The sequence below is a fragment of the Fundulus heteroclitus genome, chromosome 1 (genome assembly GCF_011125445.2).
Source record: "Fundulus heteroclitus isolate FHET01 chromosome 1, MU-UCD_Fhet_4.1, whole genome shotgun sequence".
Taxonomy (NCBI): Eukaryota; Metazoa; Chordata; class Actinopteri; order Cyprinodontiformes; family Fundulidae; genus Fundulus; species Fundulus heteroclitus.
In genome coordinates, this window is record NC_046361.1 from 17,614,901 (window position 1) to 17,635,126 (window position 20,226).

The following is a 20,226-nucleotide window of genomic DNA, read 5'->3' on the forward strand; positions in this document are numbered from 1 at the left end:
GGTATGGGAACAGTGAACAGATGCTTGTCATTAGCACAGGGAAACAGGGATTCCTCTTTTTTTCTAAAGCATGGTGGCCAAGCAGCAGCCTACTCAGAGATCTGACAGCATCTGAGTGGAAAACGTGTGAGGCTGTGGATGGGTGAGTGGAAGCAACACGGCTCAGCGTTTTTAAAAAAAAAATGTTTAAAACTGCTAAAATTGCTGTGAAAACTGCTGTTGGTATACGGTTATTTAATTCTTACTACTCTAATTTCCAACACTTGGATCTAAAGGCATCCTTAAAACAGAAATGCCTCATGAGGATTGCTCAGTATGGCATTTCTAAATATTCAGTCAGAAAGGGGTTTCTTCATGGTTTCTTGTTTTTATTCAAAATTAGTTAATTTAAAACATATTCTAACTGCTGAAAAATAAAGATGTACATTAGAAAAAGGGAGGTTTTCTTTGTCGCCCAGATTTGGTGTCACAACATTTTATTTACCATCTCTTTATATTTCAGTTTTTTTCAAGGATATGTATTTAGATTTAAAAAGGGTCTCATCCATAGAACAACTAATTTAATGTTATTTTCTGTAAGCCTGAAAATGTCGTAAAGCCTCAAATTGATTTGAGCTCATCTAAGATTATCTTTCTTCAGTAGTCATGTAGGTTTTCTAGGCTGTTGTGTAGATAACAAATATGTTGCCTTGCTAATGTATTTTCACTTTGGCAAGAACGGGAAAAATATGTACCTTTAATAGGTTACAGTTTCAAAAAGTTGTGTATTTTATCTTGGTTTTTATGTGAAAGAGCCACACAAAGTAATGCATACTCCAAAGTGGAAGGAAAATGATGAATTGTTTGAATTTTTTGTCAAATGAAACTGAAAAGTGCGGTGTGAAATTATGTTCAAGCCAGCGGAGGTAATACCATCTCAGTGGAGTTTCAGCTTTAAATCTTTGATGCCTTTCTCTAACTGCTTTGCCTATCCAAAGACTGAAAATTCTGCCCTTATTTTGTTTTGCAAAACAGCTCAAGCTCAGTTTAAATGGATGGAGTGCCTGTGATCAGCAATTTTAAAGTGTTGCCTGAGATTCTCAGTCAGATTTAGGCCTGGACTTTGACTGGGCCATTTGAACAGCTGAATATGCTGTGGCTACATGTTTAGGATCGTTGTCATCCTGGTGGGGAGCCTATGCCCAGCTGCGACTGGTCAGTTGATTTTATAGTCACAACACAAGCTTTTTTTTTGGGGATTGTCACATTTTTATGATACCTTTTATTTCAGGTGTATTTTGTCAGATTTTTCCTTGGTTTTCCTTTTGGCCACTGGGATCTTCTGTTTTTTAAGGTCCAGTGTTGACCATGAAAGAGCTTTAATGTGACAATATTGTAATTTGTGAAAAGCTTCTATGTGCAGCTGTGGTGGAAAAAAATGGCTAAAATAAAACATTTTAAATTAATTTTTATTTTTGCAATCAATTTTTCAAACAAAAAATAAATAAATTGACACGTTAATATGAGATATACCAGTGCAACTTCAGGCACTATTTGGCTAAAAAACATTTGTTATTCAAGGTTATTTGAACATATCGCGATATATATCGTGTATTGTGATATAGCCCAAAGATATGGGGATATTAGATTTCTTCATATCGCCCACCCCTAGTCTAGGGTGCTTCCCACTACATTCAGTCACATGCTGAGTAAGCTACATTTGGGACTGACAGAAGCAAGACTGCTATATACTCCCTAGCTCCTTGTGCCACTGTACCCCTGAAAGAAGGAAGCCATTCCCACAGCATGACGCTGCCCCCACTATGTTTCACTAGGGATGGTGCAGCGTTAGTCTTTCACCAAGTAGTGTTTTTGCATTAAGGCCTAAAACCTACATCTTTGGTCTTATCTGACATTAGCATTATTTTTCCTCTGGTTTGCCGATTACATTTTTGAAAAGTCTTCAGTGTTGAATAGGGGCCACTTTTCAGAATGTTATTTGTAAAAACCACACTGCAAAAATGGATCTAAAAATAAGTAAAATGTTCTTAAAGTTATTGTATTTGTCCTTGATTTGAGCAGGTAAATAATATTATCTGCTAAGGGAATGAGTATTTTGACCTCTAATATAAGATAACAAGACACACTCCACTCGAAATAAGATAATGGATAGTTCCTATTTTAAGTGCAAAAACCTTATTCCATTGGCAAATCATCTTATTTCCCTGCTCAAATCAAGGAAAAACTAATTTTAAGAATATTTTACTTATTTTTAGTTCTATTTAAGCAGTGCAGAATTGAAAGCCACATCTTTTTCCTTTCGATTCACATTAACGCTCCACTAAGTCCTGATGAAATCCACTGATATGTGGGGTTTATAGTATGAGACGCTGAAAAACTTTAGATATAAATACGTTTCCAGGGCACTTTTATCCATATTTTTTCTGTACGAAGAAGTAAAAAGTTTTGTTGGTGGGGGAAAAAAATGAAGAAAACAAAAGAAGTTTTTTTGCTTTTTTAGTTATTTAATGGTTCAGCTGGATTTGGAAGCATTAGGGCAGTATAGTCAGCAGCCATACAATCCCCAAAAAGACAAAAAAAATAAAAAATAAACCAACCAATCAACGTAGACCGGGAAGAAGAATAAAATACAAGGTTGGGAAGACGAAATAAACCAAAAGAGAGACAAGTAAGCAACATCGGGTCACAGTAAGAAGAAACAATCCTGCCTTCAACTTAACAGCATGCTGAAAATCAAAACGGGGGGGTTTAAGTTCAATGAGGATAACACGCACACACACACACACACACACACACACACACACACACACACACACACACACACACACACACACACACACACACACAGAGTACAACCTTGGATCGAGGTAAGAAACCTTAGAAAAAAAATGCATAGAGGCAAAAAAAAGAATGATTTATAACAAAGTAAACATGAAGTACAGACACAGACCTGTTGGCTGTTTACATTGCGATGATTGTTGAGGACATTCAGTTTGAACTTATTGCCAACAACACTCACACATTAACAAAAAAAAAAAAAAACATTTCTAAGAAGCCGCTAGCTTCCACAAAATACCAGCAATGTACAAACAATGGTCATGGAGACAAGGCTGAATAAACATGAGAAACCACGAGGCAGACACGCTTGGCTTCAAAACATTTTCAAACAAATTAAATAATTCAGCACGTCGTTAGGAAATACGCCTGTTGTTACACAAATAGTCATCTTTTCAAAGTCCAGCTGCATCAATTAAAGACATTGTTTTTTTTGTTGTTTTTTTTGTAAATGACAAAGAAATAAAAACATTTACAAACGTATTTTTCCACCCCGCAGTGAATCAAACGAATAATTGTGCTAGATATTAAAAGTTTTTTTGTTTTTTTTCTCAAACAAATATCCCGCTGATAATAGTGCAAGAGATACAGTACGGTTAAAAACAGCACACGGTTCTAATGTTTGGCGTCATGGGGGGTGATTACAGACAGTTCAACGTTAGAGTTGGTGTGAATTTAGTGTGAACAGAGAGCCGCCGCTCGCTGGTTTAAATTAAAGAGCGACTCCTGATTTAGTGAAAATAGACCTCAGTCAATTCAGGAAACAATAAATTACATCCACAGCTTGTTTTAAGAAAACACGATTGGCACATGGAGTTCATTCTTCCTACATTTCCAGCTATGCGTACAATAGTAAAAAAAAACAAAAAAAAAACGTTTAAGTTAAAGTTTTACTCGTCACAGTGAGTTAAAAAACAAACAGAACGGCGAAGATGCTTACAGCTTTTTATCACGTTTGATTAGAATACGTCTGGTAGTGTCTCCAATTTCTGATCAATCCCTCATGATTAAAAACAAAACAAAAAACACTGACAGAAATAAAAGAGAGCAGCAGCAGAAAGACGTATGATAAACGGGGCCTGGTGATTGTGATGAATCCCGGACGCTCCGTCGCCCCGCGCTGTCAGCCGAACGCGACAGACTGATCCTGCAAAGCTGATCAATCAGCCTGCCGACGGCTCACAGGAAACCCTACAGATCACACCATGATTCAGTTTAGCGTCTGATTAGGAAGCAAACCGCAGCAAAGCGTTAATCCAACTGCAGACCGGCGCTGCAGACCGGGGCATGGATGGCGGTCCGGGATCGAAGCCTCGCTGGATGAGCTTATCTGGATTCTGCAACTAAAAAGCGAGCCTCGTAAAGAGGCCGTAATCGGATATGTGGAGATAGCAAATCCACTTTAGACAAGTTGCATCATGTCTACAAACACTGATGTTGTTATACGCAGCCGTTCTTTAAGTAATTATTCCTGGATCATCATCGCAAAAAGTTTCATGTTTTTACAAACCGGCTTCAACTTATGAGCGACTACAGGAGCTGATAAAAGTAGTAAACATCCTGGATCCTGAGACGCCGCTGTAACGTCTGCGTCTCGAAAATCTGCCGCTTGTTCAAAAAGGTTTTAATGCGGGAGGCTCCTCTTTAACAAAACACGCAACAGCTAAACCCAAAACTAACTGCAGCTCATTTAAAAGCGGGAAAATTTTTAAAATCTCTCTTCTAACGCGTTTCATCGTCGTGCCTGCTGCTCGAACTTAACCAGAATCTCCTTTGCCTGGAATCGGGCTGTTGACATGACGGACCGCAGCAGACATGACGCCAAACGCTGCTCAACACCTCGACACGAACAGAACGTTACAAAATCAACCCTCTATGTCCCCGTCCCACAAAAAAAACCCAAAACTAACAATGATCCAATTAGTGAGTGTCTTCACAGACGGCCTTATTGCCAAGGCTTGCAGCCCACAGTGACCCGCTCGAGTACGTCTCAGGTGACGTTGTGCCATCTTAACGTGAGGAAGGGGCAGGATGTAAGAGGCCGGGTGGAGAGGGCGACGGCGACGTGTAATGCGTCTCCTCCTCCTCCTCTGGCCCTTTGTCTCCTGAGCTCATCAGTGTTGTGTTTTTTTGGAGTTGGATGTGGTGATGGATCATGTGCAGGGCGGGGTAGCGGGTGTTTGTGTGGAGAGGGGTGTAGGGGCCTGGGTCACTGTCGCCGGTCTTCTGTCTCTGACCGCGAGAACGCCATCACCACGTCCTCTGGACCTAAGATAGAAAGGAAATAAGAGACTTCAGCAACAAAACGCACCAGTGATTCTGATGACAAAACGCCTTACGGACAGGCTGGAGAGTTTGTTTTTGTTACAAGAGAGAAATGATGAGGACAGTAACTCATTCAGCTTCAGCTCTGACTGTTCTCCTTGTCTCATTTTCCAGTGTGTCCGTCCGTTTCTTTGGCCTTCAAAGCTGGTGTCAGACGATGAGATAACAGCTGATTGTTGAAACAGAGTTTCTAAATTAAAATAAGCGTCTGTAAAATGCGACAACTGATGTTCATCTTGCTCTAGTCCAAACTGGCATATCTTAGATTTTCTTTTAAAGGAGCAATAAGCGATATTTCACCACTAGACGGTGCTTTAGCATTGTCTGTAGACCAAAACAAGATGTGTACGAAGCCACGCCTCTCTCTACCTCGCTGCAGCACTCCACAGCCATTTCCCCTGCTTACCAGTGTTGTAGTCAAGTCACTATGCCTCGAGTCCGAGTCCAGGTTCGAGTCTCCGGTGTTCAAGTCCCGAGTCAAGTCCAGGTCATTAAAAAAAAAGTCCACTACTCATCCGAGTCAAGTCCGAGTAGAGTCCTTATTGATCAAGTCGAGTCCAAGTTCCGCACTAAAGTAAGCATAGCCTACATGTTTTTAAACTAAAAAAAAAAATCCACACTCCACCACATTGCACTAATAATTTAGATATTAAAATCATACACCAAATAATATTCTAATGACATATTAAAATTATAGCCTAATGATATAAAAAGAAGTCAAGTCTTTTTCTCAATTTCCGAGTCAGAATGATCTGAATGTAGGAGTCCGAGTCCAAGTTCGAGTCACGAGTCTCTAAATTTAGCTAATGACTCGGACTTGAGTACTACAACACTGCTGCTTACCCATCCGCTCCTATGCGCATATTTACAAAGGATAAAAACACATCAGAACAGCATCACCTCTCAGAGGAACATGTCTAGTGAAGAAGAAAGCAACTCATAACTTTATAATGCTGTTAGCAAGAGAACGTTTTGATCTGACGGGCGTGCTCTCCGCCATTTTGTAGCCCGGCAGTGGCATTTTATGAACGGGGGGAGTGGCAGCTGCTCACATGCCGCCGGCCCGCCTAGTAAACGAGAGACTGGAGAACAACCCAGAGATGGAGTGTGGTGTTTAACCATAGTACATCTAAAAAGCTACCTTTGGTTCTTCACAAAACCATTTTTCGTTATGGTTACACTTTATTTGAAGGGGTGTACATAAATTATGACAGTATTAAAGCAAAGTTGACATTGTTTAAAATGTCTTTGTTATGACAACTTGACATTAACAGAGATGAGGTTAAATTAACGGCTTGACTTGGGGTTTTTGTTAAGTTAAGGGCTTGTCATAACAAAGACATTTTAAACAATGTCAACTTTGTTATAATAGCGTCATAATTTACCGAATGACAATTAATGACAACAGTCCTAAACATTCATAAAGAGTCATTTATGTTCATAACAGGTGTTATGTCATGTTTATGACGGTGTAATGTCAGTCTTATGTACACCCCTTCAAATAAAGTGTTAGCTTAGTTCTTTTTCTCTAAAATAATGGAAGTGTAAAAGTGCAACAATAGGTTATATAAATAAAAAGTAATGATCAAATATGTTCTGTCGCGTGTCTGACTTTAGAGTTTTAGGCCTCGTAGTTTTTATGTTTCAATGCCCTGGGAGGCCGGACATGTGAGTAGGTCCTTAAACATTTGGCTTCCTTGGGACTTTATGCTGCTCTCTAATTGGTTACTTAATGATTGTCCACATGACACGCTACTAGCAGCAAAAATTTTGGGTTCTTTCATAATTTCTATAATTTGTTTTTACGAAACAAATGGGAGGAAAAAAAGACAAATAATTGGATACGATTTAACAAAATCTGAGATATTATTTTTAAGCGATGTCGACCAGCCCTATAACCTGAACTGTACATGAACTTTATTTTATTTGGTAAAAGAAAAAGTGGAGGGCAGCAAACTGAACCGAGTGGTCGTACGTTAGCGATGTTTACTCATAACGACGTGAGAAAAAGCTCGAGCGGATATCATCTTCTTTTCTGACAGCCACACACCACACAGCCCATCTCTGGCTGCACCTGTAGCGTGAAGCGGCGGCCCGCAGCCACGCGGTCCCTCCTCTGACCGGGACGTGGCGACACGCTGAGGGGGGCTGCTGACAGCAGCATCCTGACTCTGTCCTGATAACGCACAGAGCTGAAGCTTCACTGCCATTCAATCTCCTCCACCGTGGCCGCCGGAGGTGTAAGCCTGTCTGATACTGAACAGGCCTCGCCGATAATATCGCCACTAAGCAACATTTAGAGAGTGCGCTCTCAGGTGTCACATGATCGTATTCGTCTCCCGTTCCTTTTTGTGCTACACCAGACTATAATTACAGCCTCCTTGGTGTTTACTCGGCTTGTGAGTCCCGTCAGTCGCACAATGAAAACCTGTCCGCTGGCTTCTTCTGAGAAAGAAGTGATTCATTTGTTGTTTGTCGACGAATTAAACAAGTTACATGGAGTTAAGAGCACCTGCCAAAACCGCTTTCCTCTCCACGGCGTTTGAGTCGCATTAAATATAAAACACACAACATTAAATCAGCAGCGAAACGTGCAGCTGTGCTTTCACCTTAGAACGAAATAACACTCAATTCCAGCTCCTCACTATCTAGACATTAGTAGGAAGAAATGAGAGAATAATAGAGAATTGTTTTAATACTCAGAATCCGGATGGAAAAGAAGCTAACAGAGACCTTTTATCAGAATAAAAAGTAGACAGATATACTGCAAAAAGAGAACTAAAAGTAAGTAAAGATTTCTTGAAATTAGTATATTTTTCCTTGATTTGAGGAGGAAAATAAGACTATTTGCCAATGGAATAAGATTTTTGCACTTAAAGTAGGAACAATTCATCTCGAAAATAAGATAAATAGATATCCTGCACTTGAAATAAGACGATGGAGATGAATTGTTCCTATTTTAAATGCAAAAATCTTATTCTATTGGCAAATAGTCTTATTTACCTGCTCTAATCAAGGAAAAATACAATGATTTCAAGAACATTTCACTTACTTTTAGATCCCTTTTTGCAGTGTAAGTATGTGGTTCTGGTCCATAAAGGGGAAATGATGCTTGAGTGTGAAACCCTACTGTCGACACCATTCTGTACCGATTTAAAAAAAAAACACAAAAAAACAACCTTACAGTCTCAAATATGCTCAACACCAAGACCCACACCTCTATAAACAACTGAGAAGCATTTCTGACAGCTTTCCTCTTTTTGGTTGCTTAAAAAAACGCTTTCAGCGCAGCTTTGAAGTGTTTTTGTCTGGATTAAATTATTAGATATGAAAGTAGGCCAGGAGACGGTGGGCCTCGGCACGTGTTTGGCACAAAGAGTGGACCATCTTCACTCGACATAACGGACCCTTTTCGCTTTCACTCTCAGGGAACGTTTATTCTGGGACACATTTGGTACATTTTCAAATCCAGCACGATGGAGTCTCTTTTTCTCTTTTCAATGGGAACAATGCTGGCTTTGAAAAATGACAGAAATAAGAGAAGGGAAAGCCACACATCTTACCCACCCAAAAGAAATTATAAATTTTTCTTTCGAAAGAGCATTGCCTGCTACAAGACACAACAAGAACTAAAAACCTAAAAAAAAAGGAGGCAATTTTGCACCTGCACACATCAGTCACCTTCACGGCTGCACGGCTAAAAGCAGCTGCCTCTAAGGTCATGTTGCGGCACAGCAGCCAATATAAGGGTCGACTCCAGAGTTTCAGCACGTTTCACCAGAGGAAAGATTACAGACTTCTCCAAGGTGGAAGGAGGGAAGAAGAGGACACAAGGAAGGATGGGAGGCAAGAACAAAATTAAACACGTTAGGACAGCAGCTAGGGAGGCAGGACACAAGGAGGGACAGAATAAAGGAAGAACGGACAAATAGTTAAAGAAGTAGGGCACAAGTAAGCAAGGAGGGATGGAAGGAAAGAAGAAAAGGAGTGAGGAAGCAAGGACACAGGCAAGGAAGAAAGGAGAGACAATGAAGAAAGGAAGGAATAGAAGGAGGTAGGGAGGGGTTACAGAAAGAAAGAAGGACATGAGGGAAGACACAAGGATGGGCAAAAGAAAACAGAGGATAGATGAAAGGAAGGACATTTTAATGATGGGAAAAGGTAATAAAGTCTAGAAATACAATTTTCCCCCCCCTAGACCCTTGTTTTCTTTTTCCAAACTCATCCAGACCTGGAAAACACTGGAAACACGTTCCAGACTTTTCCAGAGTCCGCAGGAGCTTCTCTGTTTGACAGAATAAAAAAAATAAAAAAAGCTTGTGTGTGAATTGTGCAGCGCTTGTGTAAAAAAAAAAAAAAAGAAAAACCTTCCCTCCTCTCGGTAAAGGACGGTTCAGGCCAAGGGCACAGAGCAACTTGAGCCAGAAACCAACAGATATTCTCTGAAAATACCTCCAGAGGCCGAGCTAAATGTGAACACAGCACCAGGGAGTCATGTTCGGACCTCGCCCTGATATGAACGCACGCTCTCAGAGAACACACACACACACAGAGACACATAACAACAAGCTCTAGCCAACAAGATGGAGACATCAGGTCCCTCAACGCTGTTGCCTAGCAGCAGATAAAAATCAGGCTGCTCCGGCGCCGCAGCGTACGAGCAGGCGGCTTTTGGCGAGCTTTGATGCAGCTCTGCTTCCGGTCCTTCTCTCACCTCCCCATCTGCTGGACATTAAGACCTGGACTAGCTAAAAAAAAACAAAAAAAAATAAAAATCCCAAGAATAGGCTTTTATCTGATGTCCTCTAGAAATTAAAAAAATGACCTTAAAGAATTAGAGATGGAAAATTACCTATTTGATTTACAGCAATAATGAGGCAAACGTCTTACAGGACCTATAGCTAAACATTCTTGTTAAATATTTAAACAATTATAGTAAAACATTACATTTTCTAAATATTGCAGAATGTATGAAAGATCAAAGAGTTTGTGATCCTCGCTGCTCTCCTGGCTTCAGGGTGTCGACACCAGTAACAACGCCAACATGCAGTCCTTCTTTACACTTCTGAGGCAGCTTAAAACAATATGTGGTTTGCTTGAAATGAACAAAGCAACATAGAGGCTTCAGCGAAACCTCGGAGGAGACGAAATCTTTTAATAAGCTCAAAGGGAGCCTGTTTGAAGTGAGAGGAACCAAGCTCATCCTGCCTGTCTTTCTAGACCGGGGGGGCGGAGAAGCATCTGGAGGATGACTCCGGTGTTGCACCAGCAGCCTTTAAGGTCACAATCTGTGCAGGGTCAGCTGAGGGGGTCAAGATGCTGAGCACAGCAGGTTGGGAGGTTCCACCCTCACAGCGGGTCTGCTAAACAGGGCCAGGAAGCCTGAGCCATACCTCACACAGCTTTACCTGCACAGATGTGATATCTCACAGGGCCAAACTGCTCTGTGTATTCAGACGACCTCACACCAGCACTCCACACCAAACTAATGCAAGGAGGGCTGGTGATAACGACACGCAGGAGACAGAAGACCCCGCTGCCATGCTTTCTACCACCAAGGTGGCACAGACTGGCTCCATGTTACCAGTGGAGTATAAGGAAACAGCCAGAAAGCTCTCGCCTCTTTACAGAGTCTGTTTTTCTTTTATGTTTCAGATCATTAAACAAATAATAATCTGAGTGTTGAAAAAAAGTCAAATACCCCCTAAGACAAATAGGTTGTGCCAGGCTTGGTGACCACAACTATTGAGAGTCAGTGATGACCGCCGATGAGGCTTTTAAAGCCCCGTGGAGGAGTTTAGGCCCTACTATTAGTTGCAAAACATTTCTAATTCAGCTGCATTACAGGGCATTTAAGCATGAAAGGCCTTTTTAAAGGTCATGTCATAATCAGATTTTAATGTAGAACTGACTGGGCCAATTTAAAAGCTTATTTTTTCCCCCCAGCCATTCAGATTTTGACCTCCTGTTGTCCTGTTGATCATCAAAACTTTCTCAAATGCAGAGCTAGTTTTCACCAGAAGTGCTGAGATCCCCACCGACCAGACAGTTCCACGTTTGTCTCGTTCCTCCACAGAATATTAACCAGTCTGTTCATTATTGTGGAACCACAAACCTTAACTGACCTCAGACTGTGACTAAGGTAAGGCAGGCCTACAGAGCTTTAGATGTCGTTCTGGGTTGCTATGTGACCCGATGATGCACTCTTGGAGTAATTTTGGTAAGCCTGGTTGGTTCAGATCAAAACTTGAAATCATTATTTGATCCCTGAAACAGATGAATCATCTGTTTTTTATGCACTTCATCTCTGACATCAACATTTCTTTGATGATCTTAAACATTTAAAGGAGCTATAAGTAATACTACTGACACCTTGTGGCTCAAATCGGTACAACAGCTTGCCAATCACAACAATCTAATAAGACGTTTTTAAACGGTGTGAACCCCCCTGCTGCGCTCTGTTTTGGAACCCTGGGAACTGTCATATGATTGGCTCAGGAACCAGGAAGTAAACACGTGCTACACTCTGAACCGACGTAGTTCCAGATTGTACCACTAGGTTTGAAAGGAGAAAAACGTGACTAAGACGTTGTAGATGGAGAGGACCGATTGTTTATAGGGAATGTTGCTTCCATCCCAGGTGAGAAATCAGAATGATTTAGGTTGAGTTTACAGTAAATATCTTACTTATAGCTCCTTTAAGTTTGACAAAAAAGCAAAGACAAAAATCTGTAAGAGAAAAGAGAATTTGGGACGTTCTCTTGTGAACCATAACCTGAATAACCTATTTTGTCCTATTGCTTACTGTCCAAAGATGGAATAAAAAAATCCACAAATGTATTTCCATTTTTAGAAACTACACACACACTTTAGTTTAGGTCTTTGAGCTTCTTGAATATTAATTATATTGACTCAAACTGATTTATTATGCCATGTTTTCCCATTAATGGAAGACATTTCATTTTATTTGTTTTGAAAAAAAGACCTTGAAACAACATTTGTTGTAAATTTGGCCCCATTTAAATAAAACCGTTAAACTGAACCTTCTGCTGAGATCTTTTTACCTGACCTGTGTGTTACATAATTAATCATACACAAGTTTATTATAAACGTGCAAATGTATGCATGCATTCATGTTTGTATTAGTGATCATTTTAATCTGCAATTCAAATGCTTGATTAAAGGAAGTGAAATCATCTCTTGTGATTTAGCAGGGTAGTCAAACAAGAGGAGACGTCTGTGTGAAATGCCTTTCACTTTAAGGCCAGAGCTTTAATACGACTAAAAGAAACACAACTGGAACTGGAGCGTGGTCTGAAATTGCTCTGAACATATCTTTATAATGAACGACGACACTCTGGCTTTTCTAATAAGCATTCTCACGATTTATCGCGCTCCGATCGGAGGATACAGCACAACAACCCCGAAGCCTTTAAGGAGACTGCTTAAGCTATTCCAGGGATAAAAAACGTTGCTTCTGCACGGTTTCCTCTTCTCCCCTCATTGGTTCGAAGCCCTCCAACATCCTCCAGAGAGCTGTTGGTTGCCTCGTTCTGCTAGACAATACCGATTCCACAAACGCGTGTGTAAATGAAAAGCAACCCACAGAGCGGCGATTAAAACAGTTAATTAAAAACACCAGCAGCCAGATTACAAAGAAAACACTGTCACCACAGCGCAGCAGCAGCAGCATTTTCTTTTTCTCTGTGTCTTAATCCACTTAGAAAAACCAACACAGTCGTATAAGTCGAGAACGGACTAATTTACACTAAAACAAGCCTCACTTAATGAGTTCATGGCCTTCCCAACATAATGACAGTGTTCATAAAAACGAATAGAGGGTCCCGCTAGGCTGAAGCATTAAACATTCACAACTAGACAGCTGAATAAAGAAAGTCTCAGTCCCAGGCAGCGCCTCGGCTGATAAATCCTCCTTGGCATAATTAAAACTGCTAAACATGTTTTTTTGTTTTGTTTTTGCATCTATGCTAATGAGCCAATTAGAATAATCTGAGATGCAAATTCAGTGACCCGTAGACAGAATGACAGCCGACTTTTAACCAGTTTGAGGGACTGAAAGCTGAACGGGTGAGAAAATTACATTTCTGCATAGACTAAGATAGTACAAACTAATTTTCTCATCAAAATTTCCTTGAACTGACAGAAAGAAGCATGCTGCACATACAGGGCATCAACCAACAGCCCGTCTCATTCCTCAGAGCCCCAGACTATGGTGGTAAGAGCGCGTCCTGCCTCAACATGTTTTTCTCTAATTGACTCTGCATCTCTCCGCCGTGAACTAACAGGGAGCTGCAGCTCCTCAGCGCTGAAAGGAACCGACGTGAACTCGTTTAGGTTGATTTATCCACATCAGGGCTGATAATTGACATCAACTACCTGCTCATTTTTTGGCTACTTTTCTCCAAAAACCAGAAAAACTTTATTTTTCTTAATCTTTAAACAGCCAACATTGGCCTTTACTGCATCCCACAAACAAAAAATAAAAATGAAATGAAAGACTTGAGACATTAAAATACAGTTGAATATTCAGCGCGTTGCGAACATAAAAAAAAATGAGTGAAAACAACGCCGAATCCGAGTTAAACAAAAATAATCCTCTTATAAAATGTATTAAGTATGAGTTTATCGGAGTTCAGTATTATTCATTGTTAGATTAACTTTATCTATAGTTTAATATGCTTAAAACAAGGAGCTGGAAAACTGATACAGTCTCTTGCACGTTAGCACAAATCTGCAAAGAGTCAATTTAACCATGAGCCCAGACTTCCTCCAACATTTATTCAGAGAAAAATGTGGCAAACAGATGTGTTTATTTTTACAAACCGCATTCAGCAGCTTAAAATAAATTAACGGTAACTTTGTGATCATCAGCCGTGTCTGACGTTCACTTCTAAAAGTTTAAAAGCAGCACTACAGCAGAAGCTTTATCCACCATGATGGCTTTGACAGCGCAGGACGGAGCCGACCAACCAGCGACGGCGGACTCTACTGATGTAAGATGTGTGCAAAAAAAAGAAAAATATATTCGTTTTGTTTCTTTAAACAAGGTTGTTGAATATAACGACTGGACGTAATGCAGCAATTAAGTCTGCATAATATCAGGGGGAAAAAGGGCTTTTCAATACTGGTACAGACAATCGCCTTTGATGAGATTATTTTGTTACTATAACACAACGTTCCCACCAATGTCTATGAGCTTTAGCGCCTGAGTCACTAAAAATATGCACAAGTTATGAACATTAGGGCAGACGGGAGTCCGTCCAACTGGTAAAACATAATTATTTGCAGAGTGACGCTACATGAAACTCTGCATCCAATATCCTACCAAATATTGCAGGATTTTGCAATTGAATATTGCCATTCGATCTACTGCGCCGCTCTGATAGTCTTCTTTAAAACGTTGGGAAGGGTTGCTAACTCACTGATGAGAATATTAATAGCACCATCACATAATACTGCAATCTGGTCCTAGCCATCTTGCAAGTGTTTAATCCTCACTTACTCTCTCTTAATTTTCCAATAATGATTTTTCATCTCTTGTTGTTTGGGATTAAGATATGGCTAAGGACGAAAAATAAAATATAGCATCCTGGATACAAGCATCCTCCTGCGTAGCTCGACTGGAAGTAGCGCCGCTGCTCGTCTGCGTTGATAGACTCCATCTTGGTCAGGATAAGGTTGAGGCGCCTCCCTGTGGAGGTTTTCTCCCACATGGAGGAGACCCAAAACCTGCTGGAGGAACTTCTCTTCTGCTCTGGGAACACCTTGGGATCCTTGGGTTTTTGAACTCAAATGCAACCCATAAAGAATAACCTGTGAAACGCATTGACCTTAAAAGCACCGTGAAGTTTTTATGCTTTTTAAACGGAATATGGATTTTGTCTAACCACTCAGTGAAACATAGGATACCTGTCCTGGTAGTTCAACAATGATTACATCTAAGAGTGAAATAAATAAAAATAAACACAGCTGTTGCAGTTTCCTCGCAGAAAGAACGACCATTAATCCCGTCAGAATGAGCCACGCAGGGTTTGAGTTTCTCAGGGGAAAAAAAACCAAAGCAGTTTAGGACAAAACGAATAAGTTTATTTTAACACCCAACAAGAATAACTAATTAGAACGATTTTATGTACAACACTGGAAAACATCTGTTCCCTCTGCTGCTAACAGCCTGATTATTTTCTGACAGACCGCCGACGCGCCGTCAGAGCTAAACACCCTGCTGCCGGACCGACACAGATGGACCAGCTGCTGCACACGACGACTTAGAAAACACATCATTTTATTATTAGAATCATCAGTAAACTACTGTTTAAGGTTTATCATGCTCGTTGCATTTTAATGTCCCATTATTATCAGTTCTAAGTGAAAAACTTCCTTACACTAAATGTCATCAAATCACGTCCTGGACTCTACCAAACCCTTGTCCTTTGTGCCACCTTGAATATTCAACAGCGGATTAGCTCTCCGGCGTGTTCGTAATACCTAATCACAATACCTCGGACAAGCTCTGGATGACGAATAATTCATGGGCACACAGAGGACGTTCGGCGTGTCTGCTCTCTAATGTGTGAAGAACACAGCACCTTTCGCCGCTTGTGTCACTTCATTACTTGTAAGAACCGCTCTGGGTGTATTGACACACAGTTCTGCACCAGAACATCTGTCAACTCATCGCTGACGAGGGCTTTATAGACGCCGTAAAACCACCTTAAACGATGCCGTGCGTCGTGTTCTGTTAGTTTATGAACAAACGGGAGGCCATAGGGCAACCTGCGCAGCCTTAACCGTGTCTCCTATAAGATGACAAAGAGAGATGATCTCTACATTTCACTGCCACCGATTGTCTCCGCACAGAGAAAGGGCGCAGACAAGGACACCGACCAAACACTTCAGGACATTATAGGCAATTTTCTGTTTCTAATGCCCCCCTGAAGGGTGAGCATCACACAGAGGAAGGCAGGAGCAGAGCCACGGCGGGTTTACCGCAGCAGGACTCTCTCTAACACACCAAAACAAAAATATCTACAATCATCCGCTGGCTTCTCAGACGACTGCAGTGCCTCTGCACTTCTACTGTAGTAGCGCTTTAATGCAGCGCCATCTAGTGGTTTCACCTTGCCGGGGCAGGAGACGAGAGGGAAAAGCTCAACAGCGCCCTCTGGGGGACGACTTTGAAAAGAGAATGAGCGTTCATGACTCCAGGAACAGGAGCTGGATGGTGACTTGGTTTACAGTGTAAAGCATGACAGTATGCTCTGACAGAGAAAGAGAGGAATGACGGTGACGCACGGTGTTCTCCTCCTCAGGCTGAGTCACTTGTTTCTCACCGTTTGCTGGGTGAATAATCCCAAAATGCTGGTGGGCACTTTAGGGAACCCGTCGGCCTGCATAGCTGCGCACTATATGAGAATGAAAGATGAGGAAATGTCCCTCGTTTCCAGATCAGCCAGAGCAGCAGCTCAGCAGCACATGGGCGTGGTAACGTTGCTGTAAGTTTTCATTACGCATACGGATAAAAAAACTGCATACATTTACACATTTATTTATTTTTTAAAAAGCAATAATGCAATGAAACGGTTACTTCCTAATGGATTTATCGCCGACTCTCCGAGGTGTGTGGGCTCCAGCCTTACCCTGGTCAATACTGTGCTGTGGTAGCTGGCTCATCTGACTGTGGACCACACCTGCGTAATTCCGGAGAAAAGCTTCCTCGGTCGGCGTAACCTGAGAGAGAATAAACAGAGATGTTTGATGGAGCCTAAAACAAGAACAAGAATGCAGAAACTCTGGTCCAATGACAGCTACCCCGCTTACCGTGCGCCATAATAAATCTGGAGTAAGTCTGCACATTGGTTTTCTCAAGCGGAGTACTTTGCTCGGCCTCTTTGCTACCTTCTGGTCCACTTCTTTTCTTTGCATATTTTATGGTCACAGAAATATCTGTATGCGTTTTGACTCTGCAGTCATGAGTAGGAACGCTTTCTGTTAACTGCTTCAGTGACTTGCAAAAGGATTCAGACCTTTGCAACCTTTTCACATTGTCTCACCTTACAATCACACAATTTACTGTATTATGATGAGCTCATATCTGATAGTCCAACTCAAAATACGGCATAATTACCGGTTCCGTGTTTTTCATGGAACCGTTTGGCAGCGCGCTAAACGATTCTCTTTTCGATTCCGACGCGCTGCGGCTCTGAGCAGTAAGTTACGTAAATTACGTCACGTTTATTACGCAAGCTACGCACACGGCATTCAGTAAGCAAGTACGGCGTGACCAGGCTTAAAGCAAAATAAAACAAATGGCGCGGTCGAAAGTTTAGCTTCATTTTAAGGAAGAGAAAGATGGCAACGAGGCGCTTTGCAATCATTGCAAAGTGACATTTACATCCGCGGGAGGAAATAGATCCAACAGGCAGAAATTCCTGCGCGCACAACATGGCATACATTTTAATGAATGCTGTGTTTTTGATTCTTACTGGACAGAAGCTAAAGTTACGACCAGCATGGAAGGCAACTGTGGTGGTAAGTAGCTAGTTTTACATCACTGGCTGGTTCCTAGTAAATCATAAGCCATTTCTGGAAATAAACCAGTTTCCTACCTCTCTTTGGGGTTATTAAGGGAGTGTGCCTTTCTTGTTAATCCAGCCATTCATTGGTAGCATGTTTAATTAGAACTACTGGTAGCTGGAATTATTACATGATTCTAGGCATTGCAATGGATGTAACGAAACATGCTACAAATTTGCTCCGCAGTTCAGGGACCGAGAGAAAGGTGACGCTCGTTTATTTAAATCAGGGGGAGATGAGTTTATTTCCCAAAATTGTACAGTAATGCTTTTTCATTAAACAGATGCCTTCTCCGTTAGAGGATATCTAAAGAGAGATTAATAAGCAACTGTCACAACAAACTTACATTTTCTTGTATTCTAAACAACTCATCTACTGTATTTAAGTTTGTTCTCATATTCCTTTTTTATTTAAACAAATATAAATGTTACTCCAGTTGTACATTTGCTGTGGACATCTTGATCTTGTTAGTTTGTAAGGTTGTGTGAAAGTTAAGTAAACAAAGTTGATGTTCATCATCAAACTGTTTGTTCTCCTTTTTCCCCCAAATTGGAATCGAAAAGAGAATCGAAAAGGAATCGAATCGTTTCACAGAATCGATAAGGGAATCGGAATCGTGAAAATCTTTTCAATTCCCAACCCAACTCCAGCAACTTATTTCCCAAGGGTGTCCAGTTTTTAGTCCCAGACATGCTTCCATGTATTATGACCAGCTTCCCTGTCCTTGAAGAAAAGCAGATCCCACATCATGCTGCCACCACCGTGCGTTATGGTGCGATTGTGTGTTAGGCGTGATGTGCAAGGGTTTTCTCATGTTTTTCATCAATGGCTTCATTGCTGCTGCTATAACCCATAACAACCAGATTTGTGAAGTGCACGATTGATAATTGATCATTTTCCCACCTGAACTGCGGGTCTCTGCTAGCCTGGCCAGCCAGACTGACCTACAAGTCTGGAACGCCGCTGGTAGAGCCGGATTTTGAAGGCGGGACTAAAAGCTTAGAACCAATCAGAGAACCGCGGATGTGAAGTAAACTACAAGCAGCACGCTCTGTTTTAGCCGTTACAGCAGCCAGTGGTTGGGCTTTTAAAGACATGTCCAGCTCATTCAGGACTTTAGAAAAGGCATCATTAAAACATCGCTTTGTTGCCGCTGCCATCTTGACAGTTATGGTTACAGAAAAGGGCTGCTGCATTGTGGGTACAGATTGACGCATCGTAAACTCCCGCCTCTGTGATTTGTCCGGTAAGTTTTAGACCAGAGAGTCTGAGCCTGCCCAGACCGACGAGCCGTATATTGAACACACATGGTGTCTGAATGGCCAGGTTAGGTCTCTGAAGCTCCTGCAGACTTTGTCTTTGGCTGCTTTTCAGGCTAACGCTCTGCTTGCCCGGCCTGTAATTTCAGGTAGACTGCCATGTCTTGGTAGGTTTGCATTGAACAGCATACTCTGTTCTTTCCCTTTCATGGATTGAATGGTGCTTTGAGAGAGACCTGCTGTGATCCTGGGTCTTCATGACACTTTCTGCACTCAGCTGGCCTTTATTTAAAGGAGCAATAAGTAACTTGTTTACTGTAAAATCATTCTCATTTGCCCCCAGGATGGAAGTAACATTCCCAATAAACAATCGTTCCTCTCCATCTACAATGTCTTGGTCAAGGTTTTCTCCCTTCAAACCTAGAGGTACGGTCCGAAACTACACTTCAGAGTGTAGCCTGTGTTTACTTCCTGGTTCCTGAGCCAATCATATGAGAGTTCCCAGGGTTCCCAAAACAGAGCGCAGCATTTGGTATTTTATTTTGGCAAAGAGCATCAGCCTGCAGACATGGAAGCCAGTAAGAGAAGTGGACCAGGAACAGAACTAAATACATCACCATAGACCTGTCCAGTGGAAGTAGAAATTCAGTGGAGTTTCACAGCATCAATGGACCATTAAATAAATGGAGGGTCTCATTGAAAAGCATTGTGGATGTGTTGTTCCAATTTTAACCACTAGATGTCATTATTACTAATTGTCTCTTTAATAGTATCAGAATAAAGGGGGCTGAATCCTTCACTTTTTTTTATTTATAAATAATTGTGAAAACCAGCTATCATTTTCTCTTACATTACACAATAATACACCATTTTGTGTTGGTCAAGCACATAAAAACCCAATAATATGCATCAAAGTTTGTCAATGGGATGTGACAAGTCAAAAAGGGTGTAAATACTTTTTAGGATCCTGTATGCAAGAATGTGGCAGAGGAATAGGCGGCCTTATTTGATCTTACTGCAAGTCTAAAACGTGAAAACCAGCTTGTCGGTGCGGTCGGCGTACTCACATTGGAACCCATCTTTTTAAGCATGAGCAGGACCCGCACTTTCTGTTGGATGTAGACGTCGTCAGGAGACTTCCCCGGCGCCTCTTCGCGGTTCATCCCCTCTGCTCCTGTGGCTCTGCAGGGAGGGGGAGAGACGAATAAAAGCC

General features: G+C 41.4%; 1 protein-coding gene across 1 annotated transcript in view; it reads right to left on the reverse strand.

The window, feature by feature from the left end:
• Positions 1 to 2,483: 2,483 nt before the first annotated feature.
• The window catches only part of ctnnbip1 (catenin, beta interacting protein 1), a 34,913-nt gene continuing 17,170 nt past the window's right edge, over positions 2,484 to 20,226 (reverse strand). The window contains exons 2-4 of the mRNA XM_012850441.3: positions 20,081 to 20,195; positions 16,818 to 16,908; positions 2,484 to 5,103 (exon numbers count right to left, since the gene is read on the reverse strand). Of these exons, the coding sequence (XP_012705895.1) occupies positions 5,045 to 5,103; positions 16,818 to 16,908; positions 20,081 to 20,176 (246 nt within the window). The 5' untranslated portion in view covers positions 20,177 to 20,195 and the 3' untranslated portion in view covers positions 2,484 to 5,044. The remainder of the gene's footprint in view (positions 5,104 to 16,817; positions 16,909 to 20,080; positions 20,196 to 20,226) is intronic.